Below are 27,132 nucleotides of genomic sequence, written 5' to 3'. Positions count from 1 at the left end.
GTGGTTACCTATTGAGTATAAAAATTAACAGTATCACTTACTATAAAGCAATCTCGTATTTATGCAGAGTGACAGATAAGTACCTGATTTCATTACCTGTACTTGCTGCATGCCACAGTGTGATAAAGGCCAACTGCCATTATATTCTGAACAGTATTGTATTTTGTGAAATCCAATTTAGTAATGTAGTTGTCAATTTACAGTAAATTTGTGTGCATTCCATAACATCCACACACAAGGAGACAGCCACTAAATCAACATCAGAATAGTTTTTTCACTAAATAAATAAAGTTTCTCTGCTCAAGTGATATTCATTCAAATCAATCAAGCAGATTTCTGTTTTTCCACACAATTCTAGACATAAATAAGTTGATGTTTGGTTTTTTTCCTTTGAGGTTAGTCATTACAAAAACAAATTGCAGTTAATTTTCAGATTGACTATTCTCTAAGGCAGCTTGCTTTGTGAGCAGTTGCTTAAAAGACAACTTGCTTGTAGGCTGCTCCATCCAATATATATTTGTATAAACAGCTTCTTATGTAGTTTCAGCATTTTTAATCATGTGATCAGAAGCAAAGTGAGAGGAGACAATGATTTGGTTGAAAATCACTGGTACTACATGGGTGTCCCTCATACAGATAGTTGACACATGGAACAGCCTCCATGTGGTTGCAATTGAAGCAAGCACACAACACAACACAACACAACACAACACAACACAACACAACACAACACAACACAACACACAATGTCGCTTAGCTACAAATCTCAGAGTTCTAGGAAGGAGGGACTGACTTAAGCAACTCTGAAAATTATAGCTCCTAGAGGGGAGTAGATGTTTCCTAACAACTCTCAGAAGCCTTAACAAACTACAGCTCCCAGGATTCTTTGTGGGAAGCCATAACTGTTTAAAGTGGTACAGTAACTACTTTAAAGTAGTGACTACTTTAAAGTCCCATCTGCACTATAGGCTAACTAACTAACTGACTAACTAACTAGTGTTAGTTTATCAAATCGTACTTCTTGCTGGGATTATGTATTCCATGGTCATGTCAGGTTAGGGAAGGCTGATAAAGTGATGGTTTGTTCCTATATTAAAACAAATTTTTGTTATCCTGCCCTTTCTCTGGGTTCTCTGTGTACCTGTTTCATCTCACAATAACCCTCTGAAGTAAGTTTGGGTGAAAGATGGAAGGGTAAATAGAACTTCTGAAGTTCCTTCTTCTACAGGTTGGGAGACATAACCTCTTGAGTAGGAACTAACTTCTCATTGATCATTTATGACCATTTTTTCTTCTTTTTTAGGATGACCAGGATTTGATTACACAGACAAGATGAACAAGCAAGATAACAAATAAATGATCTTACCATGCATTGAACAACTTCTGAGAGTCAGGTGCTTAGCCCTGGGAAAATGTCTGCTTGCAATGCATTCACTGAACATGTCTGGAAACCTGGTGAATGTAAAAACTGCTTCAAGCCAAAAAACTTGCACCAACTGCCTCCAGCTTCTGAAAAACCTCTCGTCCCTACAAATCTGAAAATCAATGCAAGTCACAGCAACAACCAACGTACTAAAAATACAGGAAATTTTCGACCTCCTGTAGCAAAAAAACCCACTATAGCTGTGAAACCCACCATGATGACAGTAGATGGACAGGGTATATGTGGCGAGGTCAGCCCACAAGATCTTTGCGAGAACAAGCCAATTGCAGGCTGGAACCAAAATAGGACTGTCTTGAAAAAAACACCACATAACAATAATAATAATGAAGAAGAAATTGAAGGTTATGGTCATGTTCATAGGCCTTATGGGAATAGTGATGGTGTAGGTAAAGCTCCAAGCAACAATAATGGACTGACAGAAATGTTGAAGGAAATTGCAGGCTTGGACACGTCGTCTTCTCTAACAGGAATTGAAATTAATTCAAGGGAAGCATTCTTGGGAAGAATAAACAATTGCTATAAAAAGTCATTAGAAAGAAAGGTCCCTCCAAGTTGCATGTTGGGTGCCGTGAAGGATTCGCAAAATAAGCATGTTGTTCTGAGTGGAAGCACTGATGTAATAAGTAATGAAGGTGGTCGTTTCTGTTACCCAGAATTCTCCAGTGAGGATGAGAGTGAGGATGATCTGCTTTTTGGCAATATGCATGAAGACCATGAGAGCTGGGATGAAAGTGATGAAGAGCTGCTGGCAATGGAAATTCGCATGAGGGGACAGCCACGCTTTGCTAACTTTAGGGCTAATACGCTATCACCTGTCCGATTTTGTGTTGACAAAAAATGGAACACAGTGCCTTTAAGGAACAAGTCTCTCCAGAGGATTTGTGCTGTGGACTATGATGATAGCTATGATGAAATTTTGAATGGTTATGGAGATGACACTGTGATTCTTTATGGGCAAGCAAGCATGCAAAGCATGGTGTCATCTGATTCCATGTCTCCTGACTCTTCTTTGACTGAAGAGTCTCGCTCTGGGACAGCAAGCAGTTCTTCTCAAAAGCTCTGCAATGGTGGATTATCTCCAGGCACTCCTAAAGATATCAAATTAATTGAGGAAGAATATAAAAGCTTTTGTGATGATCAGCAATTGACAGTTGTAACTAAAAACCCTCAAATTCCTACCAAAACCTTGGAGACTCATAAGGCTGTGCTTGCCCTTAGGTTGGAAGAAAAGGATGGCAAGATTGCTGTTCAAAGTGATAAGCAAGACTGCTGTAGTCCTTCAGGTATGCCAAGTCAAGCACCAGCTGCAAGTTTACTCCCCGTTGAAGAACAAGCAAAACCTTATAGGGTAGTAAACATGGAACAACCCATATGCAAGCCATACACAATTGTGGATGTATCAGCAGCCATGACCCATGAATGTATAGAGAATCAAACGAGAAGCTGTGATTCAAAAAGTACCCTATCTAATCCAAATTCACACGATACACTAAGTACAAAGGTTGCGCCTCATTCTGCATCATCTGGGCAAGTGAACACCAATCTTAAAAAATCTAGTGCAGTCAGATACCAGGAAGTTTGGACCTCCAGTACAAGCCCACGGCAAAAGATTCCTAAAGTGGAACTAATTCCCAACACACCAGGACCTTCTGTACCTTTGAGGAAGAACATTCACAAATCTGCTCCTGCTTCACCTACATCAACCAATATTTCTACAAAAACAATCCCTGTTAAATCTCCTAACCTGTCTGAAATAAAATTCAATAGTTACAATAATGCTGGCATGCCACCCTTCCCAATCATTATTCATGATGAGCCAACATATGCTAGAAGTTGTAAGAATGCAATCAAAGTTCCTATTGTAATCAATCCCAATGCATATGACAATTTAGCAATCTATAAAAGTTTTCTAGGGACTAGTGGAGAGCTCTCTGTAAAAGATAAAACCACAAGTGTCATCAGCCACACATATGAAGAAATAGAAACAGAAAATGCCGCTCTGAAAAACATAACTAGCAAATCTACTGAACTCTCCCAGGCTAAAGGGTTAACTAATAGCTCTGAGAGAAGACTGGGCTCTGTGGCTCAGAAGGTTCAGGAGTTCAACAGCTGTCTTGGCAAAGGTCTGACTTCATCCAAAAGCTCTGATCACAGCTCCCCAACAAAAATACCAAGAACTCTTCATGATCCTGTGGCCAAAACAGAAGAGACACAGGAGATATGTAGTGGAAGTAGGGAAAATGCCTGTACAGTACTATCACAAATTGTGGCTTCTATCCAGCCTCCACAGTCTCCCCCAGAAGTACCTCAGACTGGACCCAAGTCTTGCAGTGCAGAAGAATTGTATTCTCTGCCTCCTGATGCAGACACAGGTGAAAGTGTCCCAGTGCGGCCCAAATCTCTCTTTACCACACAGTCTAGTCCTGAGAGTGAAGCAGGAAATTCCACAGAAATGGTGCCTAAGGAAACCCTGTCCAAGTCACTAGTTGCCTATTCCTCAAAGCCAGTGGCTGCCTCCCAGAATACCACAAATCCCAAAACTGAACAGACTCCCCCATTTCCTCCTCCTCGTTCCACGTCTTCACCATATCATGCCAGCAAAGTGTTGCAAAGACATTTCAGCAATTGGACCAAACCCACAAGCCCCATAAGATCAACAGAGGCTGAATCAGTATTGCATTCCGAAGGTAGACGAGCTGTTGATGCAAAGCCCAAGCGTTGGATATCATTTAAGAGCTTCTTTCGTCGCAGAAAGACTGATGATGAGGAAGAGAGAGAAAGAGAAAAGGGGAAACTGGTGGGTCTTGATGGAACTGTCATTCATATGCTTCCACCTCCTCCTGTTCAACGGCATAATTGGTTCAGTGAGTCCAAATCAGATTCAAGTGAGAAACCCTCAATTGTGTTTATGTTTAAATGTGAACAAGCAAAGATGGAGGCAAAATCTGATCGAAACAAGACTGAAGTAGAGTCAGCAGTTGAAGTTGTGGTATCCGAAAGAGACGAGAGGGAGAAGTCTTCAGAGGTATTGGAAGAAAAGAGCCATTCTTCACCACCTAATATTCCAAAGGAAATTCTCAGGTAAAAATAGATAAAGGTTTCACTTGACAGTTTATGCACCTTGCTATATATTTCCAAAAGTGAGAAATTTAAAGGCTGCTAAATAAATGTACACATAATGTTTACAATTCATTAGACAGCCATTTCCATTAATGATAATGCCACAAAGTTTTTGGGAATCTATTTATTAACAGTGTGTTCCTTCACACCAGTGTTCAGTAGATTTGGTGGAACTGCCTAAAACTCCATTTGTGTATGGAGAATAAAGTGCAGAGAGACGCCACATGGAACCCTAACCCTCCCCTTCCATGCCAGCCTCACATCAGGTGCAGTGCAGCATGTGGAGCTATTTATGAGAAGCACCCCAGCACACACGGTGCTCCTAAGAGAGCTAGGAGTAGTGGCCCAACATGGGTAGGAGGATGGAGAGGAGTGTGTCAGTTAATTTTCTCAGCAAGATGATGGTGATGGTGATGAAGGATTAAATGGCAGGGGTCTATGCATCAGTATATAGAGCCTCTTTCTTGTCTGTACACAGGGAGCAGAACCGTGGCCTAACTTGCTGGGGAGGGGCGGGAACCATGAGTTTTGGCACCTTGCAGACTAATTTATTATGTTATAAGCTTCCATGATTAGTGTTCACTTCATCAAATGTATAAAGAGGCTTTGCATCTGATGAAGTGGGCTCTGTTGCGAAGACATCTTGAGGGCAGCCCTGTCCCTGGTAGTTTTATTATGTTTTTATATGTACTGGAAGCCACCCAGAGTGGCCTAAAATTATTGTTAAATTATTATTACTATTCAGACTGACGGAAAGTACCCCATGAAGCACTCAGGAGTCAAGCTGTATTTCAAGTAGACTTCCTTCAAGTTGCAGTCTTGCATCATCATAAAGCAATCTTCTTACATCCAGGAATCATCATACACAGGAGGGATCACATACACGGGAGAAGCCAGCAGGGGGAGTCAGCCATACCCACAGTGGTACCTCGGTTTTCGAACAGCTTAGTTCATGAACAACTTGGAAATTGAATGCTGCAAACCCGGAAGTAGGTGTTCCGGTTTGCAAACTTTTTTCGGAATCCAAACTGTTCCGTTTTGAGTGTTACACTTTCTTTTTCAGTGCCACACTTCCGTTTTGAGTGCCCCCACTCCTGCTTGCATGGGAGTAGGAGCTGGATGGGGTAGCTCAGCTGGGGAGCACAAAGCCTCCATTTCCCAGCTGAGAGATCCAGTAGAAGCTGGATCGGACTGCTCAGATGGGGAGGTGCAGGCTCCGTCACACTTTCCAATGAGGGGTTCTCGGCTGGGGGCTCCTTTAAACTTCTCCTTTGAGGGGAGAAGTTTAAAGGAGCCCCCACCTCAGCATCAGAGCCCATGCACCACCTGAAAGCAGCCAGGCGGAATAGTTGCTGGGGTGGCGCAGGTGGAGGTAGCCTAGCAGCTTCATCTGAGAGCCCCTAAACTTCTGCTGAGGCAGCTGTCAGGCTGTCTCCACATTGCCACACGATGCTCCTTTAAACTTCTCTATTGAGGTGAACGCAGCCAGTGATGGAAAAGTGATGGAGCCTGCGCCTCGCCAGCTGAGCAGCCCCAATCCAACTCCTACTCCCATGCAAGCAGGAGCAGGGGTGGAGATCTCTCAGCTGGGAAGCGGAGGCGCTCCTCAGCTGAGCTGCCCCATTCAGGGGCAGAGGAAGGGGATGCGGTAGGTGCAGGCTGCCCTGGGTGTCACCACTGAGGGGGGTGACAAAATGCCAGGCGGCACTCACCGCGGGGCCTGCAGGGGGTCTCTCCTTGGAGAGACACGGTGGCTTGAGCACACACAGGCTCCGCGCTGCCCAAATGGTCCACCCACTGCCTCCCCCCCCCCCCAGCTGTAGGGCGGTTGAGTGGGAGGAGGCAGGTAGACTCCAGAGGCCCCGCAGTGCGCCACACCTCTGGGCGCACCACCCCAGGCACCCGAGTGGCTTCCTCTGCCCCTGGCCCCATCCAGCTCCTACTCCCGTGCAAGCAGGAGTGGGGGCAGGGATCTCTCCGCTGGGAAGTGGAGGCTTTGTGCTCCCCAGCTGGCATTCAAAATTAAAACTGAAACTATCCACAAAGCCAACAAAGTTGCAACTCATGAAAAAGCAGCAACACCACAAACTGAAAAAAGCAAACCAACCACAAGTGAATCAAAATCACAAGAAAACATAAAACAACACTGACCCTAACCCTAATTCTAATCCTTACCCTAACACCAACCCAATCCTAAAATTAACCCTAACCCAGAAATGGTCTTGTTAAATAGTGAAATTCATGTTAAATTGCTGTTTTAGGGGTGTGTTTTTTTAAAAGTCTGGAAATCCATTTTGCGTTACTTTCTATGGGAAAGCGTGCCTTGGTTTTAGAATGCTTTGGTTTTAGAACAGACTTCCGGAACGGATTAAGTTTGGGAACCAAGATACCACTGTCTTTATCCTAACTGGCTATAGATCAGTTAGGCAGTGCCCCACCACTCATGATGCTGACTCATACCGCCTGAGTCAGCGTTTCCACTTCACACAGTGTTAACTCCTTGATACCCACAACACTCCCAACAGGCTCTGGTCCCCAAAAGCTTGTGGCATAGTAAATTTGTTAGTCATTATAATGTCACAATACTCTTTGTTATGTTTTGCTTCAACAGACTAACATAACTACCCTGCTGGAAATGGTAATTTAAATTACCATGTTTTACTGAAATAAGACATCACAGAAACTGGTTTTTAACCTTAAAACTGATTTTTAACCTTAAAATATCAGTACCAACACTGAGATATGCTTGAGCATTTTCCATCCTAAGTTGGATGAACCCAGTAGAGTAAATGTATATAGTATTGCACGCTTAGTGTTTGAAGTAACTTATTTCTAGAAATTATTATCTGTGCAAATAGAATCAGAACTGAATAACCTCATGATACTGCACTTATATTTATGGGGTGTATATTCTTGCCATATAGTTTTGTTACCTGTGTATGCTATATTTGTTATACTTTGAGTTGTCAGATTTTTTTTCCATTCATTGCTACTTTAGGGGAAGGGGGGGAAATTATGTGAAATGTAAACTGCAAATCTTTAACATTTGCAGCCTTCACAATTCTGTCTTACAGTCGTACCTTGGAAGTCAAACAGAAACCATTCGGGAAGTCTGTTTGATTTCCAAAACGTTCAGAAACCAAAGCACAGCTTTGATTGGCTGCAGGAAGCAGCTGCAGCCAATCAGAAGCCCCATCGGATGTTCGGCTTCCAAAAATAGTTCTCAAACCAGAACAGTCATTTCCGGGTTTGCGGCATTCGGGAGCCAAAACGTTCGGGAACTAAGCTGTTCCAAAACCAAGGTACGACTGTACTTGGATTAGCTTTGAGGCAATCGTGTCAGTTTTTATTGAGTTTCCATAGCATTACATCCATGAGTAAACAAAACAGAACCAATAACAAACAATACTGGTCTACCACATAAAAAAGGAATACATCAAAACAAGAGATAAATATCATATACATCACTTCTAACTTGAAAATCAAACGGCATAAACTGAAAGCTATGTACACAAATCTTCAGGTGGCTTTCCTGGATGCCATCAGGAACATAGGAGTGGTGGCGATCCCTCCCTTGGTACCGAGGATCAATTAGCGGAACAGGCAGGGGCTTCTTGCTAATCTTCACATCTTCTCTTCCCAGCCTGGGACAAGGGCTCTTACCATTTACTGTTGCACTTGTTAGAGCAGAGTCCAGATCCTTTTCACACATAAGGAAATAAAACAAAACAAATTTCTTACTTTGTCCTTGCAGTTGCCTTCCTTCTTTCTGCATTTCTTGATTGTCCAGCCTGAGACGGTGCTATTGCAGACTTGAGCTGAGGAGAGGTGCTGGGGGGGGGAGTGCCATCTGCTGCTTGGGACTGGAGCTCTTTCAGCATGTTGTCAGGCTGCTGGTTATCACCCACAAGCCGTGTTTTGCCCTTGTGCTGGACTATCAGCTTTAAAAGGAAGCCCCGTCGATATACTGTGCCCACTTCTTTTAGTGCTGATGTGTAAGGGTGGAGAGCTGTGGCCAGGCTGATATCCTGGAATATTTCAGTGGTAGCTTCACCATATTTTAGGTTTCTAACATTCTGTAGTGCTCTGAAAATTGAGCCTTTGAGCCTGTAGTGTTCAAAGCAAATTAGCATAGTTCTGCTTCTGCCTCCCTCATGTCCTCTTTCTGTGTCATTGGAGGACAGTGGTATGTTAAAATTCAGGGAGAACAGCCAATCAATAATGAATTGAACCATGTCTCCCTCTTCCTGATTCTCCGGTAGGCCTCATAGACCAAAATCTTTGCCTCCTATCCCTTTCTGATTGTTCCTCCAGCTTCATAGGTAAATCTTCAGCCATTTATAAAACCTGGATCTCAGACAGGTTGGTTAGAGCAAGATTGTGTGCATAAGTTAGTGTTTTAGAAATAACTGACAATTCATTAGGTAGCAAGCACAGAAAGTCATTCCCCTGGGCTCTCTGGAGCCCTGGGGGGCTTAAATGGAGATATGGAGGGACAGTTGGGGGCTAGCATTCCCCTTAAAACCTCTGATGGAAGTTGGAGGGTGTGACGTGAACCCACAGACATCTTTAAATGCCTGCTTTGGTCTTAGACAGTACTAAGTAGACGGAATACTTTGCCAGGAAAGGGGAGGCAGGATGCTGGATTTTATTGGGACTCCATTCTTGAGAATGCCTCAGTCAACAACCATGTTTGCTGTGGATCTCCTTTGAGATTGGGCCAAAGTGAAAAGGCGTCCCAACTGACATGATGTCAACAAAAGCTGTTGGAGACTGTTGGTGTTTTGTCGTTCAGTTATGTCCAACTCTTCATGACCCCCTGGACCACAGCACACCAGGCACTTCTGTCTTCCACTGCCTTCTGCAGTTTGGTCAAACTCATGCTGGTAGCTTCAAGAACACTGTCCCACCATCTCGTCCTCTGTCGTCCCCTTCTCCTTGGGCCCTCTGTCAGGGAAGAGGTAGAAGATTCCAGTTTCCCAAAGGGAGAAAGCATTCCCCAAGGGGGGAAGGAGAGCAGTGAATCTAACAGAAGAGAGCCAGAGGAACAACAGGGAGGGACCGGCTGTTCCCAGGAAAGGCAAGGGTTCAGTTCTAGCTCAGATTGGGAGGAGGGGAGATACAGGCCAGCTCTAGCCAGGAGGGTAGGAAAAAGAGCGGGAAAGCGAAGGGAAGGGCGCCTTCGCCATTTTGAGAGTGGCTGGCCACCAAGAAGCAGAGCTCAGAAGGTAGCTGAAAGAAGTGACTCTGAGGAATAATAGTTAAGAACCATTTATAAGAATGTTTTGTTAATACGCAATAAAAAGTTTTATAAAAGAACAAGAAGCGTTTGTGTGGTGATCTGAAGAGGACAACGACCAGTCCTGACAGAATACCTTCTGCTCTGCGCCTCTTCACTATAAGTAAAGAAGGAGAAGCCAAAATGGAAGGAGCTGTGGCGCCAGTTGGGCAAGGAGAAACCCCAGGGCTCCAGCTAACATTACAGGACTTATGGCAACAGAACTTACAGTTGAAAAGTCAAGTCGACGTACTATCGGCAGCACTGGGAGAACATAGAACCATGCTGCAATCGACGTGTGGAGATAGAGTGAGTCAAACATTTACTGTACGTCCACGTAGCTTCAAGGGAGAAAGCTCTGAATACATGGCTTTCAAGACAGAAATTTCTTACATAATAGAGATAAGGGATAAAGAATTTCAATCTGAGCAAGAGAAGGTTGCTTATGTGATTAATTTCTTGGAAGGGAGGGCGAAGGACTGTGTTATACCCCTCATATCTAGGAGGGATGCTGCCCTAGGAAATCAACAAATTTTTCTGCAGTATCTAGACACGATTTTCTTAGACCCTGCACATGAAACAACCACAGCTAGGCAGCTGTTGAGAATGAGACAAGGAAAGGACACTGTGGGAGTTTATTGGTCCAACTTTAGTTTGCTGGTGCAGAAATTAAAATGGGATCTGAATTCCCCAACAGTTGCAGCCCTTTTTAGGGAAGGACTGAATAATGAGATTTTAGACCAATTGGCCCAATCCAAATGCCAGAACCCAGTTCCTTGGACTCTCTGGTCCGAACGTGCCTGCAATTGAGCCTACGCGTGGAACGGAGGGCTAGTGAAAAGAAGGAACAATGGCGAGCACGGTGGCGGGAAAAGAATATTATTGAAAGTACAGAGAGCAGAGCGGGTAACATGCCAGGACGAGAGCGGCCAGAGACCATGGAATTAGGAGCAGCCAGACCCCTCCCAGTGACTACCACTTCCATAGTAAGAGGAAATGCAGGGAGAGGAAGAGACACAAGACGTTGCTTCGTCTGTGGAAAACCAGGGCATCTAGCACGACAATGTCGCAATCGTAAAGGATGGGAGTCTCTATCTGGAGCAGACATGAGAGAAGAAAATTGCCCGAAGGAACTGCCATCAGGGAAACGAATGTCCCCGGCTGGAAATGGGAGCTTGCAGCCGGGTGGAGAAGCAATAGAAGGCTCTCACACGGAACCACCTATTCCAGGACTAATGGTGAAGGTGCAACTACAACTACCCAATGGACATAGGGTCCAGGTAGAGGCGCTGTTAGACTCAGGAGCGTCAGCAGATTTCATAGACCAGAAATTGGTACAGGAACACAAAATCGCTTTGTTACCTTTGAATTTCCCACTGCGAGTGAAAACAATTGACGGCAGACCGCTACTGTCAGGAGAAGCGACTTACGAGACTCCACCAATGAGAATGGATATGGGTCATCACTCAGAGACCAGGGCATTTCATGTGACCAAACTAGCTGGGCACCCGATGGTGCTGGGCATGAGTTGGCTCAATCGTCACAATCCGGTGATTGCCTGGCATCAAAGGTCTTTGGTTTTTGGTTCAATCTATTGTATGACACATTGTTTGGGGCAAAAGGGAAAAATCTCAGTGGAAGTAATGGGAACAGAGGTGGAAGGGAAGTTGATGGGGAATGAGAGTGAGATTCCGTCACAATATATTGCTTATCGGGATGTTTTTTGTGAAAAAGAAGCGGATAAACCTCCGCCACATAGGCCCTATGATTGCAAGATAGATCTGGTCCCTGGAGCACAGTTGCCACCAAGCAAGATATATGCCATGTCGGAATTAGAATCTGCAGCATTGAGGGAGTTCCTGCAAAAGAATTTGCAGAGAGGTTTTATTAGAGAGTTCACGGCCTCGGGGGGTGCTCCTGTCTTTTTTGTCAAAAAGAAAGGGGAGGAAGGGGCACCAAGATTAGTATGTGACTTCAGAATCCTTAACAGCCAAATGAAGCCTCGCGTGTGCCCACTGCCACGTATTGATGACCTCTTAGAGAGAGTAAGGTCAGCCAAAGTCTTTACCAAGCTTGATCTACGAGGAGCATGTAATCTGATAAGGGTCAGAGAAGGGGATGAGTGGAAAACCAGTTTTTGTACTAAGTATGGTGCATTTGAATTCTTGGTAATGCCTTTTGGCTTACAAAATGGCTCAGGGGTATTTCAAACCTTCATCAATCACGTCTTAGCAGGTATACTGGATCAGTTCTGTGTCTCTTATTTAGATGACCTCTTAATATATAGTGAAAGTATGGAGGAACACATAAAACATGTCACACAGGTGTTAGAGAGATTGAGGACCAACAGGTTATATGTGAAGTTAGAGAAGTGTAAATTCCACACACAAAAGGTGGAGTTCCTGGGATATTGCATTTCCCACAAAGGGGTGCACATGGACCCCAGCAAAGTTCAGGCAGTGGTGGAATGGGAGGCACCTAAAACTAAGAAAGATCTACAGAGGTTTTTAGGATTTGCTAATTTCTATCGTAAATTCATAGGTAATTACTCCAAAATCACAACGCCACTGACTGATTGTCTAAGAGGCAAGGGCCCATTCAGATGGTCTGAGGAAGCACAGAAGGCCTTTGATAAATTAAAGGCGGTGTTTGCTTCAGAAAAATATCTTACACACCTAGATCCAAGTAAACGTATGAAGGTAGAAACTGATGCCCCTGATAGGGCTATTGGGGCCATTCTGCTGCAACAGGACAAGGAAGGGGACTGGAGACCCTGTGCATTCTACTCTAGAAAATTAAATCAATCAGAACAAAACTACACCATATTTGATAAGGAACTTTTAGCTGTGCATGCTGCCTTTAAAGTGTGGAGACATTTTTTGGAAGGGGCATCACATCAGGTGGTGGTACAAACAGATCATAAGAATTTAGAGTATTGGAGAACTGCTAGACAGCTAAACCAAAGGCAAATTAGGTGGGTGGAGTTTTTTGCTGGGTTTAATTTTAGGATTGAGTACATACCTGGGCATCAAAATGTTCGTGCAGACGCGCTATCGCGCAAACCTGAGTATATGGAAGGGGAAGCACCTCCCAAGTTGCGAGAAATGCTGAGATCGGATCAGTGGGGGGGGGGGTGCAGCCGTAGTAGTGGACGGCAGGGAATTCCAGCAATTGACAGTAACAGATGAGTTTGCACAAAAGAAAATGGAGGAACTGAGAAAAGGTAGAGGGGAAGAGGAAGGTTTCAAGGAAAAAGGTGGATTGTTGTACAGGAGAGGGATGCTGTATGTACCTGCAGGTGAATTAAGAGGTAAAGTGTTGAGGCAACATCATGATAACCCGACTGCAGGACATTTTGGTAGAGAAAAAACCCTGTATCAGATAACACGGCAGTTCTGGTGGCCAAAGTTGAGGGAGGAGGTGACGCAATATGTAAGAGGTTGTGAAGTATGTCAACGAGCTAAGGCACCTAGAGCAGTTCCCGCAGGGTTGTTGCAACCTATGCCCACACCGGGAAGGCCTTGGGATGTGGTGTCTATGGATTTTATAACGGATCTACCATCATTGCATAGGCAAACAGTGATCTTTGTGGTGGTTGACATGCTAACCAAGATGGCGCATTTCATACCATGTGCCAAAATTCCGACTGCGCAGGAAACTGCAAAGATGTTTTTAGATAATATTTTTAGGTTGCATGGTATGCCATCACAAATCATTTCAGATAGAGGGGCCCAATTTACATCACAATTTTGGAGAAGGTTAATGCTGTTACTAGATGTGGAGCTAAGCCTCACGTCGGCGAGACACCCGCAAACCAATGGGGAAGCTGAAAGAACGAATGCAACACTACAACAATATCTGAGGTGTTATGCTGGTTGTCAGCAGAGCGGGTGGTTAGAGAAGTTGAGTCTAGCAGAGTTTGCGTATAATAATGCACTTCATGTGTCTACGGGCAGAGCCCCATTTGTGGCAAACTATGGCTTGCACCCAAGGGCATTCCCAGGTCAAGAGGAGCAGTTAGCAGTACCAGCAGCAGAACAAATGATAGAGGAGTTGAGGTGCATTCATGAGATATTAAAAGAGGATTTGGAAGAAGCTAAAGAGGCTTACAAGAGAGCTGCAGACAAGCACCGGCTCGTTGGGGAAGAAATCCAAGTAGGGAGCTGGGTATGGCTGTCTACCAAGGGACTACCAATACGAGGGAGGTGTAAAAAGCTAGAACCAAGGAGATTGGGACCTTTCCAAGTAAAGGCTCAAATTATCCCAGTTGCTTTCAAGCTTCATTTACCTGAAAATATGAGAATACACCCTGTATTTCATAGATCTTTATTGTCAGTGTTTGTACCAGCGCATAAGTATCAAATTTCAAGGGAACCACCTCCTTTTCCCACCATGATGGGGGAAGAGGAGGCTGAAGTGGAAGAGATATTAGACTCGAGAATAAGTAGGAGGAAATTACAGTATTTGGTTGCATGGAAAGGGTTAGATGAGTCTGAGAACTCATGGGAACCAGCAGAAAAAATTAACGTTCCAGAATTGTTGGCAAGGTGATGTCTGCTTTTTAAGATGCTGTCTAGGTTTGTCATTGCTAGGTTTGTCATTGCTTTTCTCCCCAGAAGCAGGCATCTTTTAATTTCATGACTGCTGTCACCATCTGTAGTTGGAGACTATTCGACTGTTAATTGAAGGTTTGGAAAGATGCTAATTTCTGCTGCGATGGGATTTTTAAAGAGTGGAGTAGACCGTTTCCATGTATTGTTTCCTTCTCAAGGGTTTTTGTAACTACCCTCCTCTTAGCAATTGCAAGAGAAATTCCCTGCATCTCTCTTGAATCCTCCCTTTGTCCATGAACTCAGAATCCACACACAGACCCCAAAGTGCCCTTTTAATCATGTTTACATTTTGTAGAAACAAAATGCAGATTTAGATGGTGTTCATGTTCTGTTTTAGACTGTGATTTAGGATTTGCCATCCTGTTTTAAGGAAAATCTGTGCCTATGTAACCCATATGGCTTAATTAGCACAAGAACTAGAATATTACAATTTAGCAGTCAGATAGTAAGAGAGTCCTTGACTTGGGACCAGGGGTGGCTGGAGTGATGCAGAACTGAGACTGTAAAAGACCTTTTAAAACTTTCTACCTTCTGGAAATCCTTTTGCTTAGTCTGCTTAGAAACCTGTGACAATTGTCACAAAACCTTTGTACATTGTAGCAGATTTGGGGAAAATCACTCTGGATCAGGATAGAACATTGGTTGTGGTTTATCAAGCCACCGTCAGCTGGTTTGAGGTGGAATGTAGGAAGAAAAATGGTAACTGGTTCACTGGTTCAGTGACTGGGCCCATCACATACAATCTTTGGGGCCGTATGATGTGACATGCACTGCCCTGGTATTGGGCGGATTGCTCCTGCAGGACTTGGCAATGGAGATGCCTGCCCAAACTCTCAATAGATCTCATGATCTTGTAGGATGTGGGGAGGGAGAGAGCACAGATGACTGGAAAACTGCCTAAGAAGGAGCAAGGGTAGCAAACATGTGCAGGGTGCCGAGCAAGTGCCCTTCTCTCCAGCTAGCACTTCAGTTGGGGTAGCAAGTTTGGCAACAAATGCAATAAAGCAAAGGTCCTCACCCCACCTCTTCCTTGGCATCTGCTTTTTTCTGCTGTCATCCCTGCAGCTACTTTATATATTTAGGACTCTGGCAGGCAGAAGTTTTGCCATTGCGCATTCTGAAGTCTTCATTGAAGCCTTGTCACTTTCAAACATGCAAATGAAGAGAGAAGTCTGTCGGTTGCTGATGACACAATAATCTTAGTTCTGTACCAAGAACCTTTTCTTTACTACTGTTTCTAGGAAGACTGAGCATTTGAGGTCTGTCTGAGATCAAAGGTCATCTATTCCACTAACAGAACTAACTACCTCCCCCTCCTCTCAGTCAATCAGTGCTTCTCTTGCATACGTGGTTTCAGGAGGAATAGCCAACAAACATCAAGAACAATATTATAATATAAATGTATCTCTCCTTTTTTCTATAGAGATAATGGAGGGGTGCATGATGTTATTCCTTTTTGTCCTAACAGGAACCCTGTGAGATAGTTACCGTATTTTTCGCCCCACAGGACGCACTTTTTCCCCTCCAAAAATGAAGGGGAAATGTGTGTGCGTCCTATGGGGCGAATGCAGGCTTTCGCTGAAGCCTAGAGAGTGAGAGGGGTCGGTGCGCACCGATGCCTCTAGCTCTCCAGGCTTCAGGAAGCTATCCGCAAGCCTTGCAAGCCCGGCGGGAGGTCCCGCGGGCTCACAAGGCTTGCGGGCAGCACCCCGAAGCACGGGGCGCCCTCCGGAGGGCTCCCCGTGCTTCAGGCGGGTGTCCGCAAGCCTTGCACGCCCGGCGGGAGGTCCCGCCGGGCACGCAAAGCTTGGGACGGCATCCTGCAGCCCAAAGCACGGGGAGCCCTCCGGAGGGCTCCCCGTACTTCCAGCAGGTGTCCACAAGGCTTGGGGCTGCAGCCGTGGCTGGGGGGGGGGGGAATAAAAAAAAATATTTATTTCCCCCCCCCCCAAAAAAAAGAGGTGCGTCCTATGGGCCGGTGCGCCCTATAGGACGAAAAATACAGTACATTAACAGAGAGTTATTTTCCCAAACTGTTCAATAAGCTCATGATGAACAAAAGTTTAAATCCAAGTATTGAGTCCACAACCAATACCTTATTCACTGTAAAACGCTTGCTCTTACCACTTGAGCCAAGGCTTGGGGTTTATTATAGTAACTTTAAAACTTACATCAATGTTGGGCTAAGAATATGCCTTTGTCAAGATGGACTTTGAGCGATTCATAGCATTCGGTATTTTTTCATATGGCCATAAGACACTTTGGCCAGCAATAAATTGAAGATATTGCCCATCATTGCAATGGTGGATCATATAAAGGGGATATGCATTATATATAATGTTTGTTTATATATAAAGGGGATATGCCTCGTGCTGCATATCTGTGGAGGGAGTGGAACTTTGAGGTTGGGCTGTTTTATCCAGTTTCTTGTATATTTTGGCTGGATCAGATTTTTTTAAGGTTAGACTTCATTGGAGGAGTCTATCCACAGACCTATTTGTCACCTGCAAGAAACTTGATGAAGAAGCAGAGGGGTGAGGGAAGATAAATGTGATGCTACCAGAAGGGATAGCTCAGTCAGTAGATAATGAGACTGTTAATCTCAGGGTTGTAGGTTCAAGCTCAGTGTTGGGCAAAAGATTCTTGCATTACTTTTGTAGTCCCTTCCAACTCTACAGTTCTATGATTCTAAGTCAAAATGTTGTCATACTTCTCTCATTTAATTGCTAAGAGATTAAAGCTTTCAGTAAAATTTATATCACCTGTAAAACTTCATTCCTTGGTTTGGAACTCTAGCCTCTTCGCTTGATTCTTGTGCCTGAATCAGAAATTGTCACTGTCTTATGTTGAGTTTAGGTTTAGTAGATACAGGTCTTTGCTACTTCTAGTGAGAGAAGTTTGCATGTCAGATTGACATTTCTTATAGTTTGAAAGAGAATATAAATGAGAGGCCCTTAAACTTTGTTGTTCTGGACTGTTGGTCCTGAGTTGCTGGAAAATAATAAAGACTTGTGGGGTTTTTTTGTTTTTGAAAGAAAGAAAGAGGAGGCTCTTCATTCCTTCTTCAGTCCCTGCTGCTTCCCACTTCCCAGCTTTGCATGCAAAGAGCTTAGGTTCAATTTCTGGCATCTCTAGGTGGATTTAAGAATACACACACACACACACACACACACACACACACACACACACACACACAAAGAATATATATATTCACACACACACACACAGAGGCTGGCACCCCTCTGGAGGCTTTACCTGGGGCAAAGAAACCTGGCTAGCCCCACCCCCCTAAGCTAAAGCAGCTTCCTGTGTTCCTATTTTGGGACTGATATTCCTTTACTTCAGTGGGTGTTGGGATGCTCGTATTTGCCCTTGCAGGGAGGCCAGTCCAGATTCGATCAGGATTTGTAGTATAGAGTTATTAAATTAAATAACTATTGTTTGTTTGCTGCATCTTTATGCTAGCTTTTATCTTAGGAGCTCAAGGTAATATGCATACAGTTGGAGTTGGAAAGGACCACCAGGATCATTTAGTCCAACCCCCTGCAATGCAGAATTTTTTTGCCCAATGTGGGGCTTGAACCATAATTTCTCTCTCCCTCAGACACACACATGCTCATAACAGGCATGCCAGGGGGTTGGACTAGGTACGTTAGTTTGAGATATGAAGGGTATAGTCCAGGGGTCAGCAAACCTTTTCAGCAGGGGGCCGGTCCACTGTCCCTCAGACCTTGTGGGGGGCCGGACTATATTTTGAAAAAAATAAATAAATGAACTCCTCTGCCCCACAAATAACCCAGAGATGCATTTTAAATAAAAGCACACATTCTACTCATGTAAAAACACGCTGATTCCCAGGCCGTCCGCAGGCTGGATTTAGAAGGCGAATGGGCCGCATCCGGCCCCCGGGCCTTAGTTTGCCTACCCATGGTATAGTGTATATAGCTGAGTGGTGAACTGAAAATATCACATTCTGTGCGTTACTCACAGAGGCTGTCCCAGACCCCCTCCCTTTTTTTACAACTTTGACCAGGGAATGGAAGACGTTTCCTCCTTCCATCAAGACTGTTGCTGCATGATTGCAGTTCTAAAATCGATGTGTGTCCCTGTTTCTGTGACCGTGTTTTTAAAGCAGATTCATAGTATTCTTTTTGCCAAGGAGAGAGCAACTGCTCTTTGGACTTTGTCAGCCTGTTAAGTGACTTGGCCAAAGAAACCATTCTGAAACAATGTCAGCTGTGTGCTGTAGTCAGGAGAGGGTTAAGAGGGCACGGCTTTGGCTTGGCTTCTGCTGGTTCTGGCACATTCCCCAGACCATCCCCTGGAGGTAAACATCAAGGTGCACTAGGTGAGATCATTCCTAGGCAGAGTTCAGTCCTGGTTGCTCACAGCTTTTCACAACTTGTAGCTCACCCAACCCCAGTGGAATAAATGCTTCACCAGAGTTTCGAGACATGATTCAAAGGCTCAAGAAGGCTCTGAGAGAATTGCCTTTAATGGGGAACTGTGTGAGTGAATATAGTGGGTGAGTTCCTCTTCTTTCTTTTTTAATTTTCTTCCTTACTAGTTGTTGATTTACTTTGGCAGCATGTTTCTCAAAAGTATATGTAGAAAAATTTCACATATCTGGGGGGCTAGAAAGGAGCCTGTTCTGTACTTCACCAATCAATAAAATGTTTTTAGAGACACTATCCTGTAACAGGAATCCTTGTTTCAAAATAGCACAGCTATCAGAGGAAGGCTGTTTTGAAAGACTAGCTCTATCTATTGGTGAGTAAAAAGGAGGTGTTATAAGGTTTGATAAACACTGTCTCCTCCATGCCTCTGTTCCCAAAGTGAATTTACAACTTCTCAGATTTGATTTTTGAATGTGTCCTAATATGTGGAAAATTACATAGACTAACCCTTTGCTGTATGCACTGTTTTACACTTAATATGTTGTGGTTTACACTGGTTTTCACATGTTAATAAAACAGACATCAGTAATGAAAGGCTCAGTAACATGACAAGTTTTTGGGGAAGACTTTTCTGTCTAGGTTTGCTAACTTTTGTGGATGATTTATGCCAGCATGTACAGGTGGTTTCAGTAATATGTAAACATTGGTTGCCCTAATTTGTTGATTACTTGTGAGCTGCATTTTGTACTTTGATCAACCACTTTTAGGCTGCAATTTTATGTTGACATTGACAACTCTCTAATGATAAAACCTTGCCTTCCTTCACATAGATACAGCATAAAGCCTGTATACTTCCATGTCCTGTTTTGCACTGTTTTGGACAATAATTTAGAACCATTGGTATATATAGATTTTTAAATAAGATTGCAGCCTTTCTCTGATTGGAATAAATGATGTTATTGTTTTGCATGATTAGTTTAGTTTAATACATTGTTCTGAATACTACAGATATGCTAAGTGACAATGAGCCAGTATATTCAGTTTTCTTGACTGAGATCTGAAACTGCTTTATCTTTTCTCCTTGAGTGATAGGATGCATTTTATGGAGTTTTGAATGCTTACCTCTCCAGTATTAAATACTGGGCCAAACCTTTTTTTAATTTTAAACTGGTTAATGGTAGCAATATACAGTCATACCTCGGGATAAATGTGCTTCAAGTTAAGTATTTTCGGGTTGCGCTCTGCGGCAATCCAGAAGTAATGGAGCGTGTTACTTCCGGTTTCGCCACGCGTGCATGTGCAGACGGTCAAAATGACATCATCCGCGGAAGTGGCGACACGCGCAGGCGTGGCTTGTGTTCGCTTCAGGATGCGAACGGGGCTCCGGAACGGATCCCGTTCGCATCCCGAGGTACCACTGTATACTTTTAAATACTATCTACCATTAATGTGGTAGTGAACATGGATACATCTTTGAGTATTCAGGAGCTTTTAAGCTAGAAACTCTGAAAAAATCAAAACAACAGCTTTTTGCGGCACCATGAATCAGTTCAGTAAAACTGAGACTGCAGTCCTCTAAAGAATTTGCATTGCTGGTGTCCATTTGGAACTTTTGCTTTTGTTTTAGTCAAGTGCCTGATGAACAAACTCTGGAAAATGGTTCCCCTTGGATTCCAAGATCTGCAATTGAAAAGCAGGAAAGTGGCAGTAATGCGTCCCTTGTTCCACTGTCCCCTCCCGAAATACCACAAGGACAAGAGGAAAGGGAGGAAATGTCAGATTCTTCTGATGTGAGTGCCTGCAGCGCTACATATAGTAACTTAGGTAAGCACCTTGCATCAGCACAGAAATATACTGTTTCTTATTTCTTTATGTGTTGTCTGAGTTTTTCACATTCACCTGAAAAACTGGTTATGAGAATATGCATTGGTTTAATGTTCTTATGGGAACAAACAGACCTTTATATGTGTTCAGAACTCATAAAAATAAATATTGTTGCTTAACTTTTTGTGCCTCCCAAACTTTTGAAGTAAAGATTTAATTTTTAAATGTTCTATGTGCTCTTTGAGTTAAATTTTATTTGAAATCCATTTTAATGAAAACTCCAGCACCCCATGTGCAATGACCTCAGCAATAGTTATACCATAAAAAATGTAGATGACTTTAAGAACATGTTTGATAGGTGCTAAATGAGTATATTTAGAAGGAGATGTGAAAGGTTTAAGGAAGTCAATGCTACAATGCTATGGGGCTTCAAATGTTCAACTGAACATAGTTCTAACTGAAGATAACATTTGCCTTCTATATACTGTATTCCAACTATGTTTTTATAAATACAGATTTTTATTTAGGTCTTCAAGGCAATGACTAACACCTAACAAATAATTGCAGTCTCTCTGTATATTCTCTGTTATAGTGATACTGGTTTAGGTTCTGAAGTTTCAGTCTTCCCACTAAAGAATTACTTCCTGTCCAGCCTTAAACTCATGCTCCTCTTCATTCTCTCAATGAAAATGTCTTGTGCATATGTATCTTTCTAAGTAAAAAAAAAATACAATGACTGTTTTCTATTGTCACATAGGGCAATCCAGAGCAGCTATGATACCTCCAAAGCAACCGCGGCAACCAAAAGGGGCTTTGGACGATGCCATTGCTTTTGGGGGAATATCTGACCCAGACATGACAGCTACCTTACATCCCACACCACCTCCATTGCCAAAGAAAACCATTATAAGAGCTCACACAGAACCACTTCCAAATGAACACCAGAATCAGGCCCTTGAAAGTGGCCTGTGTGTGATGGCCAATCCAACTTATGACATTGACACCAACTGGGACGCAAACAGTGCCTGCTCTTCTGTCAGCTCCGAATTCAAGGCAATGGACCATGAGTCCGGAGATTCCTTGGACAGGCCTCCAGAAAAGGGACTGGCAATCTCATCAGCAGCCAATGGTTTTTCCAATCTAACTGCTATCGGTGTGAAAGACAGGTGTTCCAGTAGTATGGAGTTTCTGTCAGGTAGACCTGCTACCCACAGCAAACATGGCAAGACTGTCCAGAAACCACAGAGACAAGCACTTTATAGAGGAATCGAAAACCGAGGGGAGGTGGTGAGCAGAATCAGAAGCCTTCACACTGATTCCCTGAAGAAACTGTCTGCCAAATGTGAAGACCTTTTCATGTCTGGGCAGAAAGATCAGCTTCGATTTGGGCTAGACAGCTGGTCAGACTTCAGATTAACCAGTGACAAGCCATGCTGTGAAGCTGGTGATGCTGTCTACTACCCAGCTTCTTATGCAAAAGATCCACTCAACAACTATGCAGTCAAGGTAAGAAGATAATTAAAAAGAGTCGCTCCACTAATCATATTCCAGAACTGTACTTAGTGTCCATTTCGCTTCATTACTATTGACTTTGTGCTTAGCGGTTACAAAGAAACATGTTCTTTTGTGAGAGCTAGTGAATTTTTAATTAGTGAAATATTACATTTATGGCAGCATATAAAAATGCAATACAGTTAAAACAATAAACAACAATACCTACAACCTCAAAACAGTAATTTCATCCTGATCCTAAATAATTGTATTTTTATCTTGTGAACCACCCTGAGATCTCTGGATGGAGTGTTGTATATAAATCCAATAAATAAGTAATAAATAAATAATTGCAGCAGAATAACAGGATTTTATTATTAGCTTAGGGCCATATTTGGGTTTACATGCTTGTATATCCTGTTATAAACTTTTATTTGCTAGAGCAGCAATTTTTAGGATCATTCTTTAAGCCCTTTCTCATACATTCCATTCCATATGTTTCCAGGATGGTCCTGGGAAAATGCCCTCCAATGACCCTTCAGAAATGCATTGAGTAAACAAAACCTGAGGATGTTAGTGCCCCAAATTCCTTCTTTCTTTAAAGTGAATTTTTTGGCCTCCCTTTGTTTGTTTTTTTACCCTTCTGACTTTTAAAACAAAAAAACTGTTCTTGCCTATTTAGCATACTGCTGTTATAATGAGTTACTGTATATGAGGAGCTACACTTTTCCATTATTTATACAGAGGAGCAACTTAAATTATTTTGTTTCTATTTATTTTCAAAAGTGTACATTATTTTATTAAAGTTAAAGTGGTTTACAATGTAGAAATTAGGATAATACAATACATAATTTTACAGAAAAATATAATATTTTTTAAAATACATTACAGATTGCAATTGGATGCAAACTTTTTATGGCAAGGACTTACAGAACTATGATTTCACCACCTAAGGACCAAATTGCATTTGATATTAGTCAGGTATTTAACAATTGTGCTTCTCCTGGTCACTTTTAATTTGAAGAAAAGTTAGCTGCAGGGTCCCAGTCTGAAATGTGCTCTCAGTTGGGATCCTGCACAGGTTTTCTGCTGAAAATCACTGCCTGCTTGGTTTTTGTTTCCCCTGATACTACTGTTTGCAGTAAACAACACTTTCAGGAATGAAAAGCAGCCAGGTGGGGACGGTTTTCAGTACAAAACATGTGCAAGGCTCCAATCAGATACACATTCTGGAACAGTGCACTGTGGGAGAGAGTACCCAACCTGACTGCTGCTGAGTACTTTCACATTAGCAGTTTTGGTTGCAGAGGGTCTGCAGGATGTGGCGACCAGCAGGAAGGGGAGGGGATGAGAGAAAGAGAAAGCATTGCAGAATTACAGATGTTGAAGCTGGGAATTGGATCTGACATGTTGAAGAGTATTGTCCAAAATAATTATGCAGATCTCACCAATGGAGGTGACTTTGACAGTGCTTTTCAAAGGCACCCTTTGTTCTTTGAAAGATAACTGTCAAACAAAGCTGCAACCATGGTTTCAGTACTATGCCCAAGCTACAATCTAGACTGACAGGAATTCAAAACCAAACCAAATTGAGAAATTGTACTCCTGCTCAACAGCCTTTGCCAGAAACAGAAGTTTAGAAACAAGGCATTAGCTGTGGAGTTTGTCTCCAGATTACAGTGTGAGCTAGATCTCTTGAAGTCATCTACCAAATGTTTGCCGGTGTACCAGGGGTGGGGTGGGGGTAAGATATCAGTATACCAAAGCCTAGTGCACCAAAATGCTCTGAACTGGGCAGCAGCCTAAGATGACCATTGGTGCCAAGGGAGATGCAAGGTCATATAACCCAATACAGTTTCTTATCGGTGGGCTCATCCACACTTCCATTTGTCCTGTGATTTCTAGGCATGGACTCAAGAGGTTTTTCTTTTGTATCACCGCTTTCCCCAGGAAAATCTGTAGTTTACTGTTGATTCAGAACAAGCACCAATCCACAGAAAACCCGATTTACCTTTGTTCTAATTCAGCAGTATACAGCAGGTTTTCCTGGGACCAAAGATGAACTTTTCGGACGCACGCCTAAAAGCATGGGACAAGCAGACGTGTAGTTGAGCCCCAAGTCTCTGTTCAAGCCAACCACCACCCTGTAAGGTTCAGCGGTTGCCAGTCATACAGAAAGGACTATACCATATAAATGTTCCATAATACTTGGTTCCATGCCAAGTGCTGTTTTACAAGATGTTAATTGGGTTTGTCATAAACTTTATAAAGGGAATAAAATCTGTTTTACACAGACCTTTAGTTTAGCTCAAGTGTTAATTTTATTCTGTAGATTCTATTACATACAACTGTAATATAAAATCACATTCAATGTACTTGTATTGAAAACAGATATTTAAATTGTCCAATTTATTGAGGTCAAAAATTACCCAATCTTGCTGTGAACCCATAACACAGGGCTGCCTACTAGATTTAAAAATATTCACAAGTGGCAAAACATGTACAAAGGATCCCATTAAGATAAAGAAATTATGCCCTGTAGGCCGCATATTCAGCAGGTGCAGCCGTATTGAGTTATTTCTATGGCATGGAGCCCAGCTCAACTAATTGGAGGCATGGTTCTCATTTCATCTTGATAAGAACAAGTTTAATTGATTTCCTTGAGAAACTGATAGTGTGATTTTTATTTAACTTACCATGATTATTTTGTAGAAATAAAATGAACCACGGATTAGTTTTAAAACCATGCCTAAATATTACACATTGATGTCCTGTCAAAATACACCCAGACTTGTTCGTGAGTGTGCCATTTATTCTGATTAAGTACAATAACAAAGCTTTTCTCATGTATGGCAGAAATAAAGCTCCACAGCATCTTACCCTCTTTTTGCTAAGTAGGTCAAGTTGTAGAGTGGTATTGATTAATTATAATTGCTCACATCCTAGCTCCTTTCAGCAACAAAAGCACAGGAATTACTGTAATACTTTGTAAGACAATGTGAAACTTTAAAATACAGTGGTACCTCATGTTACAGACGCTTCAGGTTACGCGTTTTCGGGTTGTGCACCGTGCTAAACCCGGAAGCATCGGAATGGGTTACTTCCAGGTTTCGGTGCTTGCACATGTGCAGAAGCGCTAAATCACGCTTTGTGCATGTGCAGAAGCGCCAAATCGCGACCTGCGTGTGTGCAGACACGGCGCTGTGGGTTGCAACGCTGCGGGTTGCAAACATGCCCCCTGCACGGATCATGTTTGCAACCTGAGGTTCCACTGTACTACAGTGGTACCTCTGGATACAAACACTTCTGGTTGCGCAAGTGTCAGGTTACAAGCTGTGCTAACCTGGAAGCAGTTGCTCCCGGATGCGAACTTTGCTTTGGAATGCAAGCAGAAATTACGCGCCAGAGGCACGCATGCAGCGGGAGACACACTTTCACTAATGGCGCCTCATGTTAAGAACAGCTTCAGGATAAGAACGGACCTCCAGAATGAATTAAGTTCATAACCAGAGGTACCACTGTGCTCGCAAAGTCAGCATCCTTTTCTCATAAAGCTTCTGACTTGCATAATAAAATTTGTTGTTATAAAAAACCTACACTGCTGTGTTACACATAACACAGACCTGTGCTCACCCCATCATTATAGTCTGCATCCTATAATGATGAGGGGGAGTTGGAATACAAAAGATAGGGGTGCTGTAAGATGTTTCCTTTATTACCCAGACAGTCCATCCTCTGACAACCCATTCTCCACCTCAGTTTATCAATTATGATGACAGAAATTCCCTATGGATGTAAGAATAACTAAACAGTAGCTGTTTCAATTAATGGTGCCCTATTTTCAGATACAGAGAGAATATAGGCAACCAATTTTACCACTTCTGCACCTGCGCTTTGAAGGATTATATAGACAGTTAACTTCTGAATGAGAGATTTTATCCCAGGATAGTTTGCCTTGGCTCAAGAAGGAGCCAAACTGCATATCGTAGAATCATAGAATCTTGGAGTTGGAAGGGACCCTGGGGGTCATCTAATCCAACCCCTTCCAATGCAGGAATCTCAGCTAAAGCATCCAGGACAGGTGGCCAGCCAAACTCTGCTTAAAAACCTCCAAGGAAGGAGAGGCCACCACCTCCCATGGGTGTCCGTCCCATTAAAATAAAAAGCAGGTTGCAGTATCAAAATCTCACTGATCTGAACCTGCAAACATTTGACTTTTCGTGTCCTTTGAGCTCAATTGTGTGTTTGCTTTGGAGCAGCAGCTAATATTTACTTATTTTTATTCAACAAGATTGACATACTGCTTAATAATAATAATAATAAATTTCTAAGCAGTGTGCATGTTCAATTTTTAAAAGCAATAAAAACAGTAAATATTATGGGCTGAATCCAACTAAGTTGTTACTCAGAGCTGAACCATGAATTTGCATCCAAGTTGAGCCATGCTTGGGGCAGACCCATTGAAATGAATGGATGCATGGCTTACTTTGAGTGGAACTTACTTGGCTACCACCCTGTTCATTTCAATGGTCTACTGTGAGTTTGAGTAACACTGGATACAATCCATTAAAATGATCAAAATATCAGATAAACAGACATCCTTTACTGCTTCTGCAGTATTGGGTGTTTTCTCTCCTTCCAATAATGGAACACAACTATTTTGACAAGGGTCATAGCTCAGTGGTGGAACACCAGGTTGGCATGCGGAAGGTTCCAGGTTCCATCTCCATGTAGGGCTGGGAATTGCCCCCTTCCTGAAACCCAGAGAGCCACTTCCAGTCAGTGTAGATAATACTGAGCTAGAAAGACCCAGCAGAAGACATCCGAAACCCAGATGTCACATACTCAGTTGCGAGATTTTGCGCTGCCATGATGGACATCCATCAAAGGATGGTTTGTGGCACAAACCAGGCCTAAACTGGAGGCCCATGATGCAAGACCTGTGCTGCTTCACATTCCCTCCCT

General features: G+C 43.0%; 1 protein-coding gene across 5 annotated transcripts in view; it reads left to right on the top strand.

Moving 5' to 3' along the window:
- The window catches only part of PEAK1 (pseudopodium enriched atypical kinase 1), an 83,368-nt gene that overhangs the window by 46,184 nt on the left and 10,052 nt on the right, over nucleotides 1-27,132 (top strand). For 2 of the 5 annotated variants that reach the window (XM_083460677.1, XM_083460678.1), the window contains exons 2-5: nucleotides 1,304-4,525; nucleotides 20,480-20,676; nucleotides 21,434-22,182; nucleotides 23,059-23,148. In XM_083460677.1, coding sequence (XP_083316803.1) covers nucleotides 1,413-4,525; nucleotides 20,480-20,676; nucleotides 21,434-22,182; nucleotides 23,059-23,148 — 4,149 coding nt within the window. In that variant the 5' untranslated portion in view covers nucleotides 1,304-1,412. Of the gene's footprint in view, nucleotides 1-1,303; nucleotides 4,526-5,309; nucleotides 5,456-18,695; nucleotides 18,981-20,479; nucleotides 20,677-21,433; nucleotides 22,183-23,058; nucleotides 23,149-27,132 lie in introns of those variants that run through there. The other 3 variants (XM_083460681.1, XM_083460679.1, XM_083460680.1) reach the window with 3 other exon arrangements.

The sequence above is a fragment of the Podarcis liolepis genome (genome assembly GCF_965112155.1).
Source record: "Podarcis liolepis genome assembly, chromosome: 9".
Lineage (NCBI taxonomy): Eukaryota > Metazoa > Chordata > Lepidosauria > Squamata > Lacertidae > Podarcis > Podarcis liolepis.
This window is presented reverse-complemented; position numbering and strand designations above follow the sequence as displayed.